At 44.1% G+C, this 16880-nt stretch overlaps 1 protein-coding gene across 2 annotated transcripts in view; it reads left to right on the top strand.

The window, feature by feature from the left end:
• LOC124721987 (diacylglycerol kinase 1-like) overlaps positions 1 to 16880 on the top strand; it is a 326009-nt gene that overhangs the window by 93156 nt on the left and 215973 nt on the right. For both annotated transcript variants that reach the window (XM_047247159.1, XM_047247158.1), the window contains exon 9: positions 12604 to 12771. In XM_047247159.1, coding sequence (XP_047103115.1) covers positions 12604 to 12771 — 168 coding nt within the window. The remainder of the gene's footprint in view (positions 1 to 12603; positions 12772 to 16880) is intronic.

Genomic DNA, 16880 nt, shown 5'->3' with positions numbered 1-16880 from the left:
GGCACTGTCTAGTACGCCTGTAGATCGCATCATGTCGCTCTTTTCAGTTCTGAGCCCACAGTGAGAACGTAAAGATGGCTAGAAATTAGCGTCTCCCGCCAAGTATGAGGGCCTGGAGCAAGATTTCGCCTGAAACTATGCAATCCACATAACATGATTGCCATGCGGTTCGTTCTACTCGACAATTCTCGTCCGCACTCTGCAGGGGTAATGAAGATGCTCCTGCAGCGTTTTCGATGGGAAGTGTTTGATCACCCACAATACAGCCCGTAATTGGCTACCCCTGAGGTTCATCTCCGCTCAAATGAACCGCTGGCTGTGAAGATAATATTTTGACGCAGACAACGAGCTGCAGTCCAGAGTAGAAAATTGTCGAAAAGCACTGCCGGCTGTCTTCTATAACGAGGGAACTGAAAAGTTGGTACAACACTACGATAGATGTCTAACTCTGAGCGGCGACTGTGTACAGAAGTAGCTGGAAGGTGTAGCTAACCGTTGCAAATAAAAGTTTTGATTTTCGCTGTGGTTTCCATTTCGCGACCTATCGTTCCTTACTTTCCGAATAGCCCTCGTATGCTACGAAATGCTGAACATTGCAGCTGATATTGTTTCACAAATTATTTCTAAAATGTTAACCAGTGACAGTGAACACGTAGCAAGATTACTCAAAATATTCAGCATGAAGAAAAGAGGTTACTCACGCACTTGAATTTTGTAGGCACACAACGGAGGGGTATCTGTTGAGAGGCCAGACAAACATGTGGTTCCTGAAGAGAGGCAGCAGCCTTTCAGTAGTTGCAGGGGCAACAGTCTGGATGATTGACTGATCTGGCCTTGTAACATTAACCAAAACGGCCTTGCTGTGCTGGTACTGCGAACGGCTGAAAGCAAGGGGAAACTACAGCCGTAATTTTTCCCGAGGGCATGCAACTCTACTTTATGGATAAATGATGATGGCATCCTCTTGGGTAAAATATTCCGGAGGTAAAATAGCCCCCATTCGGATCTCCGGGCGGGGACTACTCAAGAGGACGTCGTTATCAGGAGAAAGAAAACTGGCGTTCTACGGATCGGAGCGTGGAATGTCAGATCCCTTAATCGGGCAGGTAGGTTAGAAAATTTAAAAAGGGAAATGGATAGGTTAAAGTTAGATATAGTGGGAATTAGTGGAGTTCGGTGGCAGGAGGAACAAGACTTTTGGTCAGGTGATTACAGGGTTATAAATACAAAATCAAATAGGGATAATGCAGGAGTAGGTTTAATAATGAATAAAAAAGTAGGAGTGCGGGTTAGCTACTACAAACAGCATAGTGAACGCATTACTGTGGCCAAGATAGACACAAAGCCCATGCCTACTACAGTAGTACAAGTTTATATGCCAACTCGCTCTGCAGATGATGAAGAAATTGATGAAATGTATGACGAGATAAAAGAAATTATTCAGGTAGTGAAGGGAGACGAAAATTTAATAGTCATGGGTGACTGGAATTCGTCAGTAGGAAAAGGGAGAGAAGGAAACATAGTAGGTGAATATGGATTGGGGGAAAGAAATGAAAGAGGAAGCCGCCTTGTAGAATTTTGCACAGAGCATTACTTAATCACAGCTAACACTTGGTTCAAGAATCATGAAAGAAGGTTGTATACCTGGAAGAATCCTGGAGATACTAAAAGGTATCAGATAGATTACATAATAGTAAGACAGAGATTTAGGAACCAGGTTTCAAATTGTAAGACATTTCCAGGGGCAGATGTGGATTCTGACCACAATCTATTGGTTATGAACTGCAGATTGAAACTGAAGAAACTGCAAAAAGGCGGGAATTTAAGGAGATGGGACCTGGATAAACTGAAAGAACCAGAGGTTGTAGAGAGTTTCAGGGAGAGCATAAGGGAACAATTGACAGGAATGGGGGAAAGAAATACAGTAGAAGAAGAATGGGTAGTTTTGAGGGATGAAGTAGTGAAGGCAGTAGAGGATCAAGTAGGTAAAAAGACGAGGGCTAATAGAAATCCTTGGGTAACAGAAGAAATATTGAATTTAACTGATGAAAGGAGAAAATATAAAAATGCAGTAAATGAAACAGGCAAAAAGGAATACAAACGTCTCAAAAATGAGCTCGACAGGAAGTGCAAAATGGCTAAGCAGGGATGGCTAGAGGACAAATGTAAGGATGTAGAGGCTTGTCTCACTAGGGGTAAGATAGATACTGCCTACAGGAAAATTAAAGAGACCTTTGGAGAAAAGAGAACCACTTGTATGAATATCAAGAGCTCAGATGGCAACCCAGTTCTAAGCAAAGAAGGGAAGGCAGAAAGGTGGAAGGAGTATATAGAGGGTTTATACAAGGGCGATGTACTTGAGGACAATATTAAGGAAATGGAAGAGGATGTTGATGAAGATGAAATGGGAGATACGATACTGCGTGAAGAGTTTGACAGAGCACTGAATGACCTGAGTCGAAACAAGGCCCCGGGAGTAGACAACATTCCATTAGAACTACTGATGGCCTCGGGAGAGCCAGTCATGACAAAACTCTACCATCTGGTGAGCAAGATTTATGAGACAGGCGAAATACCCACAGACTTCAAGAAGAATATAATAATTCCAATCCCAAAGAAAGCAGGTGTTGACAGATGTGAAAATTACCGAACTATCAGTTGAATAAGTCACAGCTGCAAAATACTAACGCGAATTCTTTACAGACGAATGGAAAAACTTGTAGAAGTGGACCTCGGGGAAGATCAGTTTGGATTCCGTAGAAATGTTGGAACACGTGAGGCAATACTAACCTTACGACTTATCTTAGAAGAAAGATTAAGAAAAGGCAAACCTACGTTTCTAGCATTTGTAGACTTAGAGAAAGCTTTTGACAACGTTAACTGGAATACTCTCTTTGAAATTCTGAAGGTGGCAGGGGTAAAATACAGGGAGCGAAAGGCTATTTACAATTTGTACAGAAACCAGATGGCAGTTACAAGAGTCGAGGGACATGAAAGTGAAGCAGTGGTTTGGAAAGGAGTGAGACAGGGTTGTAGCATCTCCCTGATGTTATTCAATCTGTATATTGAGCAAGCAGTAAAGGAAACAAAAGAAAAATTCGGAGTAGGTATTAAAATTCATGGAGAAGAAGTAAAAACTTTGAGGTTCGCCGATGACATTGTAATTCTGTCAGAGACAGCAAAGGACTTGGGAGAGCAGTTGAACGGAATGGACAGTGTCTTGAAAGGAGGATATAAGATGAACATCAACAAAAGCAAAACGAGGATAATGGAATGTAGTCAAATTAAGTCAGGTGATGCTGAGGGAATTAGATTAGGAAATGAGACACTTAAAGTAGTAAAGGAGTTTTGCTATTTAGGGAGTAAAATAACCGATGATGGTCGAAGTAGAGAGGATATAAAATGTAGACTGGCAATGGCAAGGAAAGCGTTTCTCAAGAAGAGAAATTTGTTAACATCGAGTATAGATTTAAGTGTCATGAAGTCGTTTCTGAAAGTATTTGTACGGAGTGTAGCCATGTATGGAAGTGAAACATGGACGATAAACAGTTTGGACAAGAAGAGAATAGAAGCTTTCGAAATGTGGTGCTACAGAAGAATGCTGAAGATAAGGTGGGTAGATCACGTAACTAATGAGGAGGTATTGAATAGGATTGGGGAGAAGAGAAGTTTGTGGCAAAACTTGACTAGAAGAAGGGATCGGTTGGTAGGACATGTTTTGAGGCACCAAGGGATCACAAATTTAGCATTGGAGGGCAGCGTGGAGGGTAAAAATCGTAGAGGGAGACCAAGAGATCAATACACTAAGCAGATTCAGAAGGATGTAGGTTGCAGTAGGTACTGGGAGGTGAAGAAGCTTGCACAGGATAGAGTAGCATGGAGAGCTGCATCAAACCAGTCTCAGGACTGAAGACCACAACATTATTTGCTCACTTTTGGTCGGTTTTGATAGCTATAGGGAACACAGTGACATCGACATTCGTGAATGTTTATTTTAGATCTACGAAATGACTTAATGGAGCCAGAATAGTTCCATGGTAGATGAAGTAGTTCATCACATAATGAACTGATCTGAAGTGGTATCAAAGAGCTCATGGAAGATTCAGTATTTGGGGGAGACGTGATGCAGATAATGTAGCCACTATTTCTACAGTTTCAAGTACAACTACTGTAACTGATGGTAGTCTGGGTAACACAGTTTCAAGTGGAGCAGTGGATGAAACGTCTTGCACAGTTGCAGCAGGTGGGATAGACTGTTCACCTGTACTTGAAGACGCACTTCATGAAAGTTGCGAAACTGGCTGTGCTACTGAGTGGCTACAAATGTGAATTTACATCCGTGGTCAAGCTGGTTGTGAACCCCCGTCCTTTTGCAAATGAATTCCTTCTGAGGGCACATATTTGCTAACAGAAGTTGAGATGTCTAATTTCATGCAGATTTTTAAGACTTTTTCAGCACAGGTTTGGGTATGAAATAAGCCTACACCTTAACTCATGGTGGACTTAAAAATGCATAATAAACTGAGCAGTTTTATTGATTGCTATTCCTAAAGAGTAAATACTGACATGTATTTCATTGTTATACTGGATATAACATAGTGTCGCTTAAAGGTTTAACTTTTTCACAAGGCGAGATACGATGGCGTCTCTTTTTAAAAGGCAATCGGCAATTTTTGCTTTCTGCAGATATAGAATTAGGAGTTGATGCATCTCTGCCACTTATCCCCGCAGTGCTGCTTATATAGACACCAAAATGCCTTACGTACCTCCACGAATTATAGACGACGTTGATGCCTGAAAACACGTTTATCAGCAGTAGTCCAGGGGAGACGCGGGGTACAGCCCAAGCAAATTGGCGGAATGGAGCGCGCTTAGCGTGCACACAGCTGCTGAGTGAACGCAGTAATCCTGTTAGGGAGCATTTGACCGTGGACGCATCCTGTATGCTAACTCGATCTGTTAGTGAGCGCTAACCACGTTTGCCGTCACGGATCCCTAATAAGCCCTTCCGGAGACAGTAATTGGATTTTTCAACATTTGTGGAGACATTTTGCTAGACAGCCAGCGACCAGATAATGTCCCGAGAGGACGTGATCCACACTGATCGACAGAGAAAAGCTTTCTGTGGGAGTCCGTGCACACTTTAATGCTTCTGTCGTTCGAGTAATGACAGCTTATAAATGAACACTGAACAGGAAACTAGTGAACTATACTCCAATTAAAACTTTGTGGCCGATATTCTGGGGACAGTCGATGGCCATTGGGTTCGACTTACTCTGCTTTGTAGTTGGTACATACGTAGGGTATGATCAAGCGTGGCTCGTTGGATTGGTGAAGAGGAGAGGCTCAGTACGAAATATTTTGTGTCAACCGTTGCGAGTCACCAAAGATATCTATATTTTTCTAGGGAAACAAATCCACTACAGTATAATGACACTATTAACGATAAATTGCTGAAAACAGACGCTTCTGTAATAATAGAGAAGTATCTATCCGGAATGACCTTAAGTAGAATGGCCTCTTAAAATAAGCAGTAGGGAAAGCAGATGCCAGACTAAGGTTCATAGGAAGACTCGTAAGGAAAAGTAATTGATCCACTAAAGAAATGGCTTACAAGGCGCTTGTTCAACCGATTCTCGAGTATTGTTCGTGAGCCTGGGACCCTTACCAGGTTGGAGTGATAGAAGGGGCACAGGAGATCCAACGAAGAGCGGCGCGTTTCGTACGGGATCGTATAGCCAGCGCGAGAGTGTTACAGAGATGCTTAACAAACTTCAGTGACAGACGCTACAACAGAGCCGGTGAGCATCACGGAGAGGTTTACTATTGAAATTTCGAGATAGTGCTTTCCTGGAAGAGTCAGACAACATATTAATTCCTCCTACATAAGTCTCGCGAAATGACCACAGTGGGAAAATTCGAGAAGCTAGAGCTAATACAGAGACTTATCGACAATTTCTTCCCATGCACACCACTCGCAAATGGAACAGTGAGTGTCGGATCAGTTAGTGGTACCAAAACTACCCTCCACCGCACACCATCATGTGGCTTGCCGATTACTGAGGTAGATGTAGATGCAGACGTGTGCAGGAATGATAGCAAAAACTGAAGTTTTCTTATCGTGTGTATACTGTACAGTAGGACGATAACATGTTTAAATTTGTAGGTTATTTCATGGCATGCGGGATGCGAAATTTGATACATAAGAGCTACATCTGGCATCAACAATGGCTCTAACTGAACTGAACATTAAATCTAATTCCGCTTGCATACTAGATACAGCTACGTCTATCCACGCTGCTTCAACTCTGTGCGAGAGTTCATCAACCGTCTTCCAGTTCTCCTGGCCGGATGATCTTACTTAGTGAAAGATCAGGAGAAGATTCTGGTCAGGGCAAAAGTTGAACATCATCTGCATCGTGGTATCGCTACAGCACGAGAAACATGCGTTCTTGTGTAATCTTGTTAAAAGATACGGAGACCGTGAAAATAGGGTGCAGTCATTCGCCCCACGTAAGAAATGTAAAGTCTGCCGTTCAAACCACCCTCTATGAGAAACAAAGGTGATAATGTTTTGTGCCGTATGGCATCCCATACCATCACTCCAAGTGCTGGGCCCACAACGAATGTAATCTGGGAACATTCGTTCTTCTCGAAACCTTCACACACTGATACTCGTACGTCCACCGTGGTCTGAAGATTGTGTATGGCCGGACAATCAATACGTCCTTCATCTCAGGTGTTAGGTACATTATGTATGTATTACACCGGGGACCTAGAAACGACGGAGAGGATTCGTCCTGCCGTAGCCCTCAGTGGTTCACAACCCTACAACAGGCCACAGCAGTCCACCCACCCCACCTCCGCCCCACACCGAACGCAGGGTTATCGTGCAGTTCGGCCCCCAGTGGACCCCCTCCCCCTCTTCCCCCCCCCCCAGGAACTTCTCATACCACATGAGTGTGGTGTGCGCGTATGTGGAAATGGTGTTTGCGCATCAATTGCCAACACAGTGTAGCTGAGGTGCAATAAGGGGAACCAGCCTGCATTCGCTGAGGTAGATGGAAAACCGCCTTAAAAACCATCCACAGGCTGGCCCTCACACCGGACCTCGACTCGAATCCGCCGGACAGATTCGTGCCGGGGACCGGCACGACTACCTACTCGGGAAGCAGCGCGTTAGACCGCGTGGCTAGCCGGGCGGGAAAGACACATAAGGTCATGGAAATCCCTCATGAGGTTGAGTACGACCCTCTTGGACCCATTAATTCGATATATGACACTCGTGGATTTCGACCAACTCGCGCAGCAATGTTGCGGATCTATAAACCATAGTCTCGATAGCCATAATCATGGCACTGTCGAATTACACCAAGTTCTGATAGACTTTTCTCTTTCTTACTCGAGGCATAAAACAAGGGACGATCAAAAAGTTTCCGTTCGGAGCACGTACAGTCCAGGATCTGTTTGCTAATCTGGCATACTACCGACACACCAAGTTGAATATACCCGTTTGGTAAAACACTGTGTCTTTCAGCGTGAGAAGTCCGTAACTACCTGCTGCACATCCTCGTCCTACAGGAACCGTCGGCCCATCAAGCCTTTTTCAAGGGACCGAAGCTACGATAATCGCATCGGGAGAGATCAGAACTGTAGGGTGGGTGCTGGAGTATCTACCACTTGAGTTGGCGTAACTACTGCGTTATGACATTTCCGAAATGGGGACGTGAGTTATCATAAGCTTGGCGCACCATTCCACAACGTGGGTTTCGGCAGACATGGGGCACCGTACACATTCTTAACCCTCCGATGGATGTACACCGGGCCGCGCGGGATTAGCCGAGCGGTCTCGGCGCTACAGTCATGGACTGTGCGACTAGTCCCGGCGGAGGTTCGAGTCCTCCCTTGGGCATGGGTGTGTGTGCTTGTCCTTAGGATAATTTAGGTTAAGTAGTGTGTAAGCTTACGGAATGATACCTTAGCAGTTAAGTCCCATAAGATTTCACACACATTTGAACATTTCTTTGTACACTGGTGTTTACCTCCGGCAGCCAACAAAAGAATAACAGCACGTTGGTCCTGTTTGGACGCACTTAGTGACGACGTCGTCATACTTCATGTTTCCGTATTTACTGCACAACGTCGGAAAGACGCTAATGCCACAGTAATCCCTTGCCTACATGTCGGTCCTTATATACCAGCATCGAAGTCGCGCTACGTTGTATATACGAGGGGAGTTCAGTACGTAAAGCAACACATTTCCTTTCTCGGCCAGTTTCGGTTGAAAAAAAATGCGGAATTTGTTGTGGAAAATCGTCTAATATTCCCTCTGCAGCCCCTATAGTTTCATGAAGCTGCAACAGGTAGCTACACTATACGTAGCCTTCAAAATGACGTCTGTAAAAGAGGTACGTGCCAAGCAGAGAGCTGTCATTGAGTGTGTTTTGGAAAACCAGAGCATCGCAGATATTCATAGCCGCTTGCAGACTGTCTGCGGAGACCTGGCAGTGAACAAAAGCACAATGAGTCGTTGGACGAGGGGTCTGTCATCATCGCAACAAGGTAGCGCAAACTGGTCCAATCTACCGTGCATCGGCTGGCCGCATACAGCTGTGACTCCTGCAATGTTGGAACATGCTGACACTCTCATTCGAGGTGATCGACGGTTCACAAACACCTTGCTGCACAACTGGACGTCTCTTTTGGTCGTGCTGTGACACCCTCGTCTATCAGTCGGGGTACTCAAAGGTGTGTGCTTGCTGGTTTCCTGGCCTCCTGACAGAAGACCATAGAAGCCAGGCGCTGTGGCCGAGCGATCCTAGGCGCTTCAGTCCAGAACCGCTCTGCTGCTACGGTCGCAGCTTCGAATCCTGTCTCGGGCATGGATGTGTGTGATGTCCTTAGGTTAGTTAGGTTTAGGTAGTTCTAAGTCTAGTGGACTGATGACCTCAGATGTAAGTCCCATAGTGCTTAGAACCATTTGAACCATTTGAAGGAGACCATAAAGAGCAACGAAGAACTGTCTGTCTGGAATTGCTTGCACGTTAGGAGGCTGTCTGTTTCAATTTTTTGTCGAAAATCGTCACAGGCAATGAAACACTGCTTAATCACTTTGAACCGGACACAAAATGGAAATTCATGCAGTATCGCCTCACAATCTTTCCTCCGAAAAAAAACTTCACAGCTCCACCCTCAGCCGTTAATGTCATGGAGACGGTCTTCTGGAACTCTGAATGGGTTTTCTGCTTGATGGCCTACTACAAAGTGCAACGATCTACTCTGCAGTGCACTGTGCTACCCCAAGGAAATTTAAGGAACGACTTCAGTGGGTTCGTGGCCGCAAAGATGCAAACGAACTTCTCCCTGACATCGCTAAGGCTCACGGAAGGCTGAGTACCTGAGAGGATCTCACAAAATGTCATTGGACTGTTCTTCCTCATCCATCCTACAACCAGGCCCAATGAGAGGTGCACGCCACGGGAAACAGTACGTGGTTGATGGGGAGGGTATTGATGCTGCAACACGCTGGATCCGCTTTCGTCCAGTGGAGTGGTACCATACGGGCATACAGGCCCTCCCAGTAAGGTGGCGCAAGACCGTGGGATTGAACGGAGAATATGTTGAAAAATAGGGTTTTGTACTCAAAAGTGTTGGAATAATGTGGTATATTGAAGTCCTGAATCAAACCAGCCTACTTTCGAAAAAAAATGTTGCACTACTTATTGGAAGCCCCTGATACTGCTTAGTACTGCAAGGTACTTCTCAACTACATTAAAATAAACATAGTCAGTCAGTCACTCTTATTATCTGACCAGTAGATCTGGACACCTCTATGCAGTGCCAAACTGACCACTACATGGCACGAGACGCAGACCCTTCAATATAAAAGAAGGCGGGGAGCATTGTGTTGTTGGTAGACGAACAGTAACAACAGAATGCATCCATCAGGAGATCTCAGTGACTACTTAAATGGAATAGTCATTCGATGCCACATGAGTAATAGATCTATCAGGGACATTTGAACCCTTCTAAAGCTACCCAAGTCGGTTGTTGGTGATGTGACTGTAATGGGGAAACGCGAAGGAACAACCAACGCTAAATCAAGACCAGGCAGATCTCATCTGTTGCCTGACAGTGACCATCGAGCATTGTGAAGAATAGGTGCAAAACACAGCATGAAAGCGAAGGAAGGAACCACACCCGAGTTCAGAAGTGCAACCAGCAGTAGAGCTACCACTCTGACTGCGTAGGGAGGTAAAAAGAATGGGGTAGTGTGGTTGAGTCGTTCCTCATGAGCAACATATTTCTGTACTCAATGCTAAGCGACAGTTCAGACGGTGTAAAGGGCGATTCCACTAGACTGTGCATGACTGGAATCGAGTAATCTGAAGTGATGAATCACGCTATACCCTGTGGCAATCCTGTGGAAGGTTTTGGGGTTGGCAAATGCCTGGAGGACTTTACCTGCTACCATATGTAGTACCAACAGTGAGGTAGAGAGGAGATGGTGTTACAGTAAGGTGATGTTTTTCGTGGTTAGGGTGTGGTCTACTTATTGCGCTTGAGAAAATGCTCAATTCGGAAGGAAATGAATACATTTCATAGCACTTTGTACTGCGTACGGTAGACGAACAGTTCGGAGACACTGATTGCATGTATCGGCATGACAATGCATGCTGTCACAAAGGAGCTTATATGAAACAATGATTTTGGACAATAATATTTCTGAAATGTGCTGGCCTGCCCAGAGTCCCGACATGAACGCAATGGAGCCCCTTTGGCCTGAATTGAAACGTCGATTTTGCTCAAAACTCCAGCCTTCTCCGGTTTCTTGAGGAAGAATGGGCTGCTGTTCCTCCACAGATATTCACTCACCTCACAGAATATGTCTGCAGCAGATTAAAGCCTTCGTAATAGCGAAAGGTGGACACAGCCCATACTAATGTCGACTTTGACTGACAGCGCACTCTCAAACAACCAAATTTGCCTATTAGTTGTTTCGTAAATATATCTCCATACTTTTATATTATTATCCCTCTAATATTAATGTACTGCGTCTCCATTTTTTTAACACACAATGCGCCTCTTACGACTATTGCAATTATAATTCTACCTTTATGGTACTTACCTATGAAGATTATCTCTTTCTCCTTCCATGTATTTCGGTTTTCATCTCTGGCAACAAATGTGTAAACACAAGGTAAATAAATATAATATTAATGATTAGGTGCTACCGCAAAATGTAAACAAACAGCGTTATACGGAAGTCTGGTCACAATTCCGGTTTGATGTTGACGGCATGCTAGTACGCCACGCTCACTCCACAGATATTGCTCCCCAATGGTAAGATATGAAGTGTACATTTGTTGTATCTACAACAGCAAATTGGTTAGCATTCTTGGTGGTTGGAAACTGAAGTAAAGTAACCAAACAGCACGTAAATTTAATTAGGGAAAAACTTTCGATTTCGACAGCTGTAACTGTCATCTCCTGGTCTTAAAAATTGTTTTGTTATAAAACGTGTTCCATTGTGAACCTTGCCCCATGCTGTCAATATGATGGGTATAATGCAGCGCATCATACATAGGTTTCTCAAAAATAAAACCATTTACAGTTAAAAAGCACCTTGTGCATATGGGCATGTTCGCAGACGTAGGATTCACAGAGGCTTGTTAATTCTTAATTCTGTTAGTGCCACGTTTGCGAACATTCCCATGGCCACAAGTGGCTTTTTAACTGTAAATGGTTTTATTACTGACAAACGTATGTGTAATGTGATGCGTTTTATCTACCATGATAACATGACATGAGGTACTGGCTCACAATGAAACAAGTTTTATAGCAAAAATTATTTGTAAGATCAGAAGATAACAGCTACAACTGTCGAAACTGGTTGTCAACAATAAAGACCAATTTATGCGATCTTGGCTACTGACAGTTTTTCCCAAGTGAAACATAGATCGCTCCATCTGAGTTCTGAGTACTAGGAAACGCCGTCATTTAAAGTTCAACATCGGAAAAGTAAATACTACATGTAGTTCACAGTTAAGAATTTTAAATAGTGACATGTGTAATTGCAAATATGTTTTCTTTATCCCACTGCGTTTCTTTCTGGGTTCTGCGTTTATTCCTTGGCATTCCATAAAGGGAGAATTCCATAAAAGGGCGACTGAACAATGGACAGAGAGACTGTTGTTCGAATAGTTATGTTATGATTTCATCAAGACGATAATATAATCTAAACGGCGAGAGAAGATCCCTGACAGTTGGTAGCACTGTTGACAGCTTTACGCCGTGAAGTACAGAAACCGACAACCCTCAGTACTGACCATAGCCGCCTAGAAAACTCGGATGTTGCCCTAGCCACGTAAGGAAAAGTATGTTGCGTGGGTGTTCGTGGTAGGTGCGCGAAGCAGCCACGAATTGTCCAGTTTTACTATGACGGATCTTCTCTGGTCGTTAATAGTTGTCCTTTGCGTTACAGTGAGCTGCGCGCAAAAGACATCCCTGCGTTATGTATATGATTGAATATGAGTGTGTCTGTGTGCACATGGGAGAGAGAGACAAGCGCCGAGAATATATAGGTGTTGTGTGTTGTTGCAGCTACACAACAAGTGCGCGTCACAAGTGAAGCCGGAATGCAATCTGGGTGAGTTCCGGGTGCACGTGTTGCCGCCAACTGCCATCTGCCCCATTGTACTGGACAGACAACGATCTATCTGCAGGTCGGGCAGGCGTGAACAGCGCCCCGCCGAAGCCGCAGCCGCAGCCGTGAGTATACTTTCTTACGTCTTCGTCCCTCTTTGATTTTCAACCTCTTCACCTTACAACTATTTTCCATGTACACTTTTACACTCACAAGGGAGTTATAAGTTGGCACAGTGGATAGGCCTTGAAAAACTGTACACAGATCAATCGAGAAAACAGGAAGAAGTTATGTGGAACTATGAAAAAAATAAGCAAAATATACAAACTGAGTAGTCCATGGCAAGATAGGCAACATCAAGGAGGGTGTGATCTCAGGAGCGCCGTGGTCCGGTGGTAAGCGTGAGCAGCTACGGCACGAGAGGTCCTTAGTTCAAGTATTCCCTCGAGTGAAACATTTAATTTTTTTTATTTTCAGATAATTATTATCTGTCCGTCCGCCCGTCCGATGTGAGGTAACTGCGCCGTAGTATGGGGACGCTACACCTAAACAAACATAGAAACACACGACGTCAGTCGACTACGGCGCACAGAAGAGAGAGTATTCCTGCTAACGAGGCTCCCTGGCTGGCAGTTGACTGCTCGCTACTTTGGACGACAGTGCATTAAATACGTGAGATGTATTCCGTGGGCAATATGAATCCAGCAAATATAGCTCGCACGGTTTTGCGGTGCGGTCGCAAAACACAGACACTAAACTTATTGCAGTGAACAGAGACGTCAATGAACGAACGGACAGATCATAAGTTTGCGAAAATGAAGAAAGTAAACTTTTCACTCGTTTTAAGATTTGAATCAAGGACCTCTCGTTCAGCAGCTGCTCCCGCTAACCAGGGGATCACGGTGCTCCTGAGCTCAGTTACTCTTTAATGTTGCATATCTTACGCATGGACTACTCAGTTTGTATATTTTGCTTATTTTTTTCATAGTTCCACACAACTTCTTTCTGTTTTCTCGATTGATTTGTGTTCAGTTTTTCAAGGGATATCCACTGCGCCAACTTATAACTAAACCTGAGGGGGGTGCGATGGGGAGGTTCCCTTGTCAGGCAATTAATTAGTCATAATTATGGTAGTGCACAGATGATGCGTTTAATGATATTTAGACTGAACTTCTACAAAATCTGCATACATCGACTAACCTTTAATACTTTGCTTGCACATTCCATGACATTTTCCACCTTCACTATCACTTCTTTCACCTTCTCGTCGTCAATAAGTTTTAAAAAGTTAACAGTAATTGGTTGCGGCTGTCCGCGAATGCATTTTCTGCTATCGCTTTTCGCGTGTAGACTTCGAGGTAACAAACACGCATTACTTTTAGCTGGAATGAGGCTGTGTGTAGTCACGCGACCACACTAAAGCGCATGTGGGTGGGTCAAGGCTCCGTTTTGTCGAGTAATAAAAAAAATGGTTCAAATGGCTCTGAGCACTATGGGACTCAACTGCTGAGGTCATTAGTCCCCTAGAACTTAGAACTAGTTAAACCTAACTAACCTAAGGACATCACAAACATCCATGCCCGAGGCAGGATTCGAACCTGCGCCGTAGCGGTCTTGTGGTTCCAGACTGCACCGCCTTTAACCGCACGGCCACTTCGGCCGGCTGTCGAGTAATAACACAGGCTGTGTTTTCTAACACCACAAACAACGAGATGCAGAACCTAGGCTTTTCGTAACAACAACAAAAACAAAATCTGATACCGCTTTTAGTGAAAGAATGGAAAATTTATATTTATTATTAGCATTCAGAAACCAATAATACAAAGATAATTTAAGGGCCGATTTGAGTGGACAATTACATGACTCAGTAGTTGGGAAAGTAGGGGAGGGGGGGGAGGGGATAACCGCTCCATCTCATTACAGGGAAGACTAGGTGTAACGTGAAAGCATGGGTGGCTGATGTGATGTCGCCACGACCTTTTCATCAGATGGTGTCGTGGAGCTGCTTTGATGCGACGCTGTTGGTGGCCTAGTTCCATGCTTCCTGACTAATAGATCTCTAGGAAGGAAGCTGACTGTCGGCCGACGCGATGTTACTATCCTCGCGCACGATGCCTATTATCTGTAGTGATCAGCTTGTAGAGGCGGTGTCATTTTTGTATTTGGAAGCTGAGGTCAGACGACGGTAACACAGTCGGATGCTTAAGGATTCAAGCATCGTACCAAAGAAAGACCGTCTGACATGAAATGGAAAATGCGTATGTTACAAAGTGACAGCAGCCATTGGAATAAATGCAGGGAGCCGGTTCTGAGAACTGTATCCACAATACTCTGACAAGCCTTCAGAGAGTAAATTTACAACGATTTGCACGAAACAGCATGAAAATCGATTATATTGATGCATTATTAATCCATCCAACTGACTGCTGGCACTGAGCTATCTTCATTCCTGTCTACTCTCCAAATTATCGTTCATTAATCAACTGCTTTGTCTCCCTGAGTCCTCATCGATTATTCACATTCCTCACTCACTGATCCCACAGCTGCCCTTACCCAGCAGTTTCGTTCGTTTCTCCCCGCTCTGTCTTTCAGGGCATCGACTTTCCCGTAGTATTGTCTTTTTCACAGGCTGACTCAGTTTGCAATCTCACCCAATGAACGGTCAACACTGGGTAACGTCCCAAAAGTTTCCGACTGGTGGTGACTGGCGTGTATCTTGGGACCACCTGCACTTTCTCACGCGGTTTCATGTAGCGACAGTTTCTACGATTACTGCTGGTTACACTAGCGGCTTACACGTCAGATTTTCTTGTGAAAAAGAATTCCTCTGATTTTTTACTGCATTCCTGACTGATCAAGAAGGCTGCAGTTGAATAACGAGCCAAATTGTTTGTAATGGGAATGTCTGTACGCCTTAGATAATGTGCCTCTGGCTCTAATGGTTCAGTGGCATCATGCTGCTTGTTAAATGGGACAACCTTTTCAGAGTGAAGCACACAGTTCAGTGGAACCATACCCATCCATCTTCTGTGGCTTTCGGGGAAGTATAACTACGCTAAGGTGCAATTCAAGTGGAACACTTTTTTCGCCCCAGCATATCTCACCCCTCTCCCCGTAAACAGCCACGTTATTATCATAGCAATCCGCTTAAAAGTAATTTCATCTAGATAATTTTTTTAATACTATATTAACTGTGAAAATCTTATCCTTAAACAAAAATTATTCAGTATGCATTGTGATAACCAGCAAGACAGGCTTGAAATATGTTGCAGTTTGTTAAATTAAACATAAAATACATATTAAGTGACTGGTCTAAAATTAACACATTGACTCTGATCTGTTGTTTTTCCTTTGCATGTGATGTTCTTTTTGATCACAAGGGTAACTGAAAACGTGGACATTTCCATATGGGAAACAGTTATGTTGCTGACTATTAAAATTACACTGTTGTAAATGAAAGCAAATTTAATTTACTGTATGTATACAGTACAGTACAAAGAACACATAATTATATTTGCAGGTGATTTTGAGGTATGCAGAGTGCGAAACTCAGTACATAGAGGTGCCACTGTTGGCGTCAAGAATTTCTGTAAGCCAACTCACAACAAGTCAAAATATGCTTGGATGACAGACATGTGTATATCATGCTGCCTTAATTCTATGTCAGAGTTTAACACTTCCAGACACTGATCACCACAACTCATGGCCAACTGTCCCCAGTGGGTGCGAGGACGCTGGCTATGGCAACAGTCGAATAGCCTCCGTATCGAGGTATGTCAGGGAAGTATGGGAAACATGCGGTCTTCCGTTATCTTGTTGAAAAATCTCTAAGACAGAGGATAGCCGCTGGCCTTAACATGTAAGGAATGTAGCGCCTACTGGACAAATTATTCTTGGGCTAAGCTGACGTGCTGCTGCTAAAGTGTACAGTGTTGTCGTTAGGCACACCACGGTCAGAGCGCTTCTCTTTGCTCCAGTGTCAAGGAAACCGCTGTAGAGGTCGCCGGGCCAAACGTCTAGTCTAGCAAAAGTCGTCGCACTGTACTTGTGGATACTTACTTGCTGCAAACAAGTCCATTTCCTTACTCAAGGTACGTGACGTGGTTGTGCTATACTGCACAATGGAGCGAACAGTATGTCTGACCTCTCGGGCGCTGTTCGCCTGAGGGTATTGAATGTGGCCCTGATGAACTAACTTATTCAAAATTCGCATGACAGTAATAGGATCCGGGCC

This window comes from Schistocerca piceifrons, chromosome X, assembly GCF_021461385.2.
Source record: "Schistocerca piceifrons isolate TAMUIC-IGC-003096 chromosome X, iqSchPice1.1, whole genome shotgun sequence".
NCBI lineage: Eukaryota > Metazoa > Arthropoda > Insecta > Orthoptera > Acrididae > Schistocerca > Schistocerca piceifrons.
This window is presented reverse-complemented; position numbering and strand designations above follow the sequence as displayed.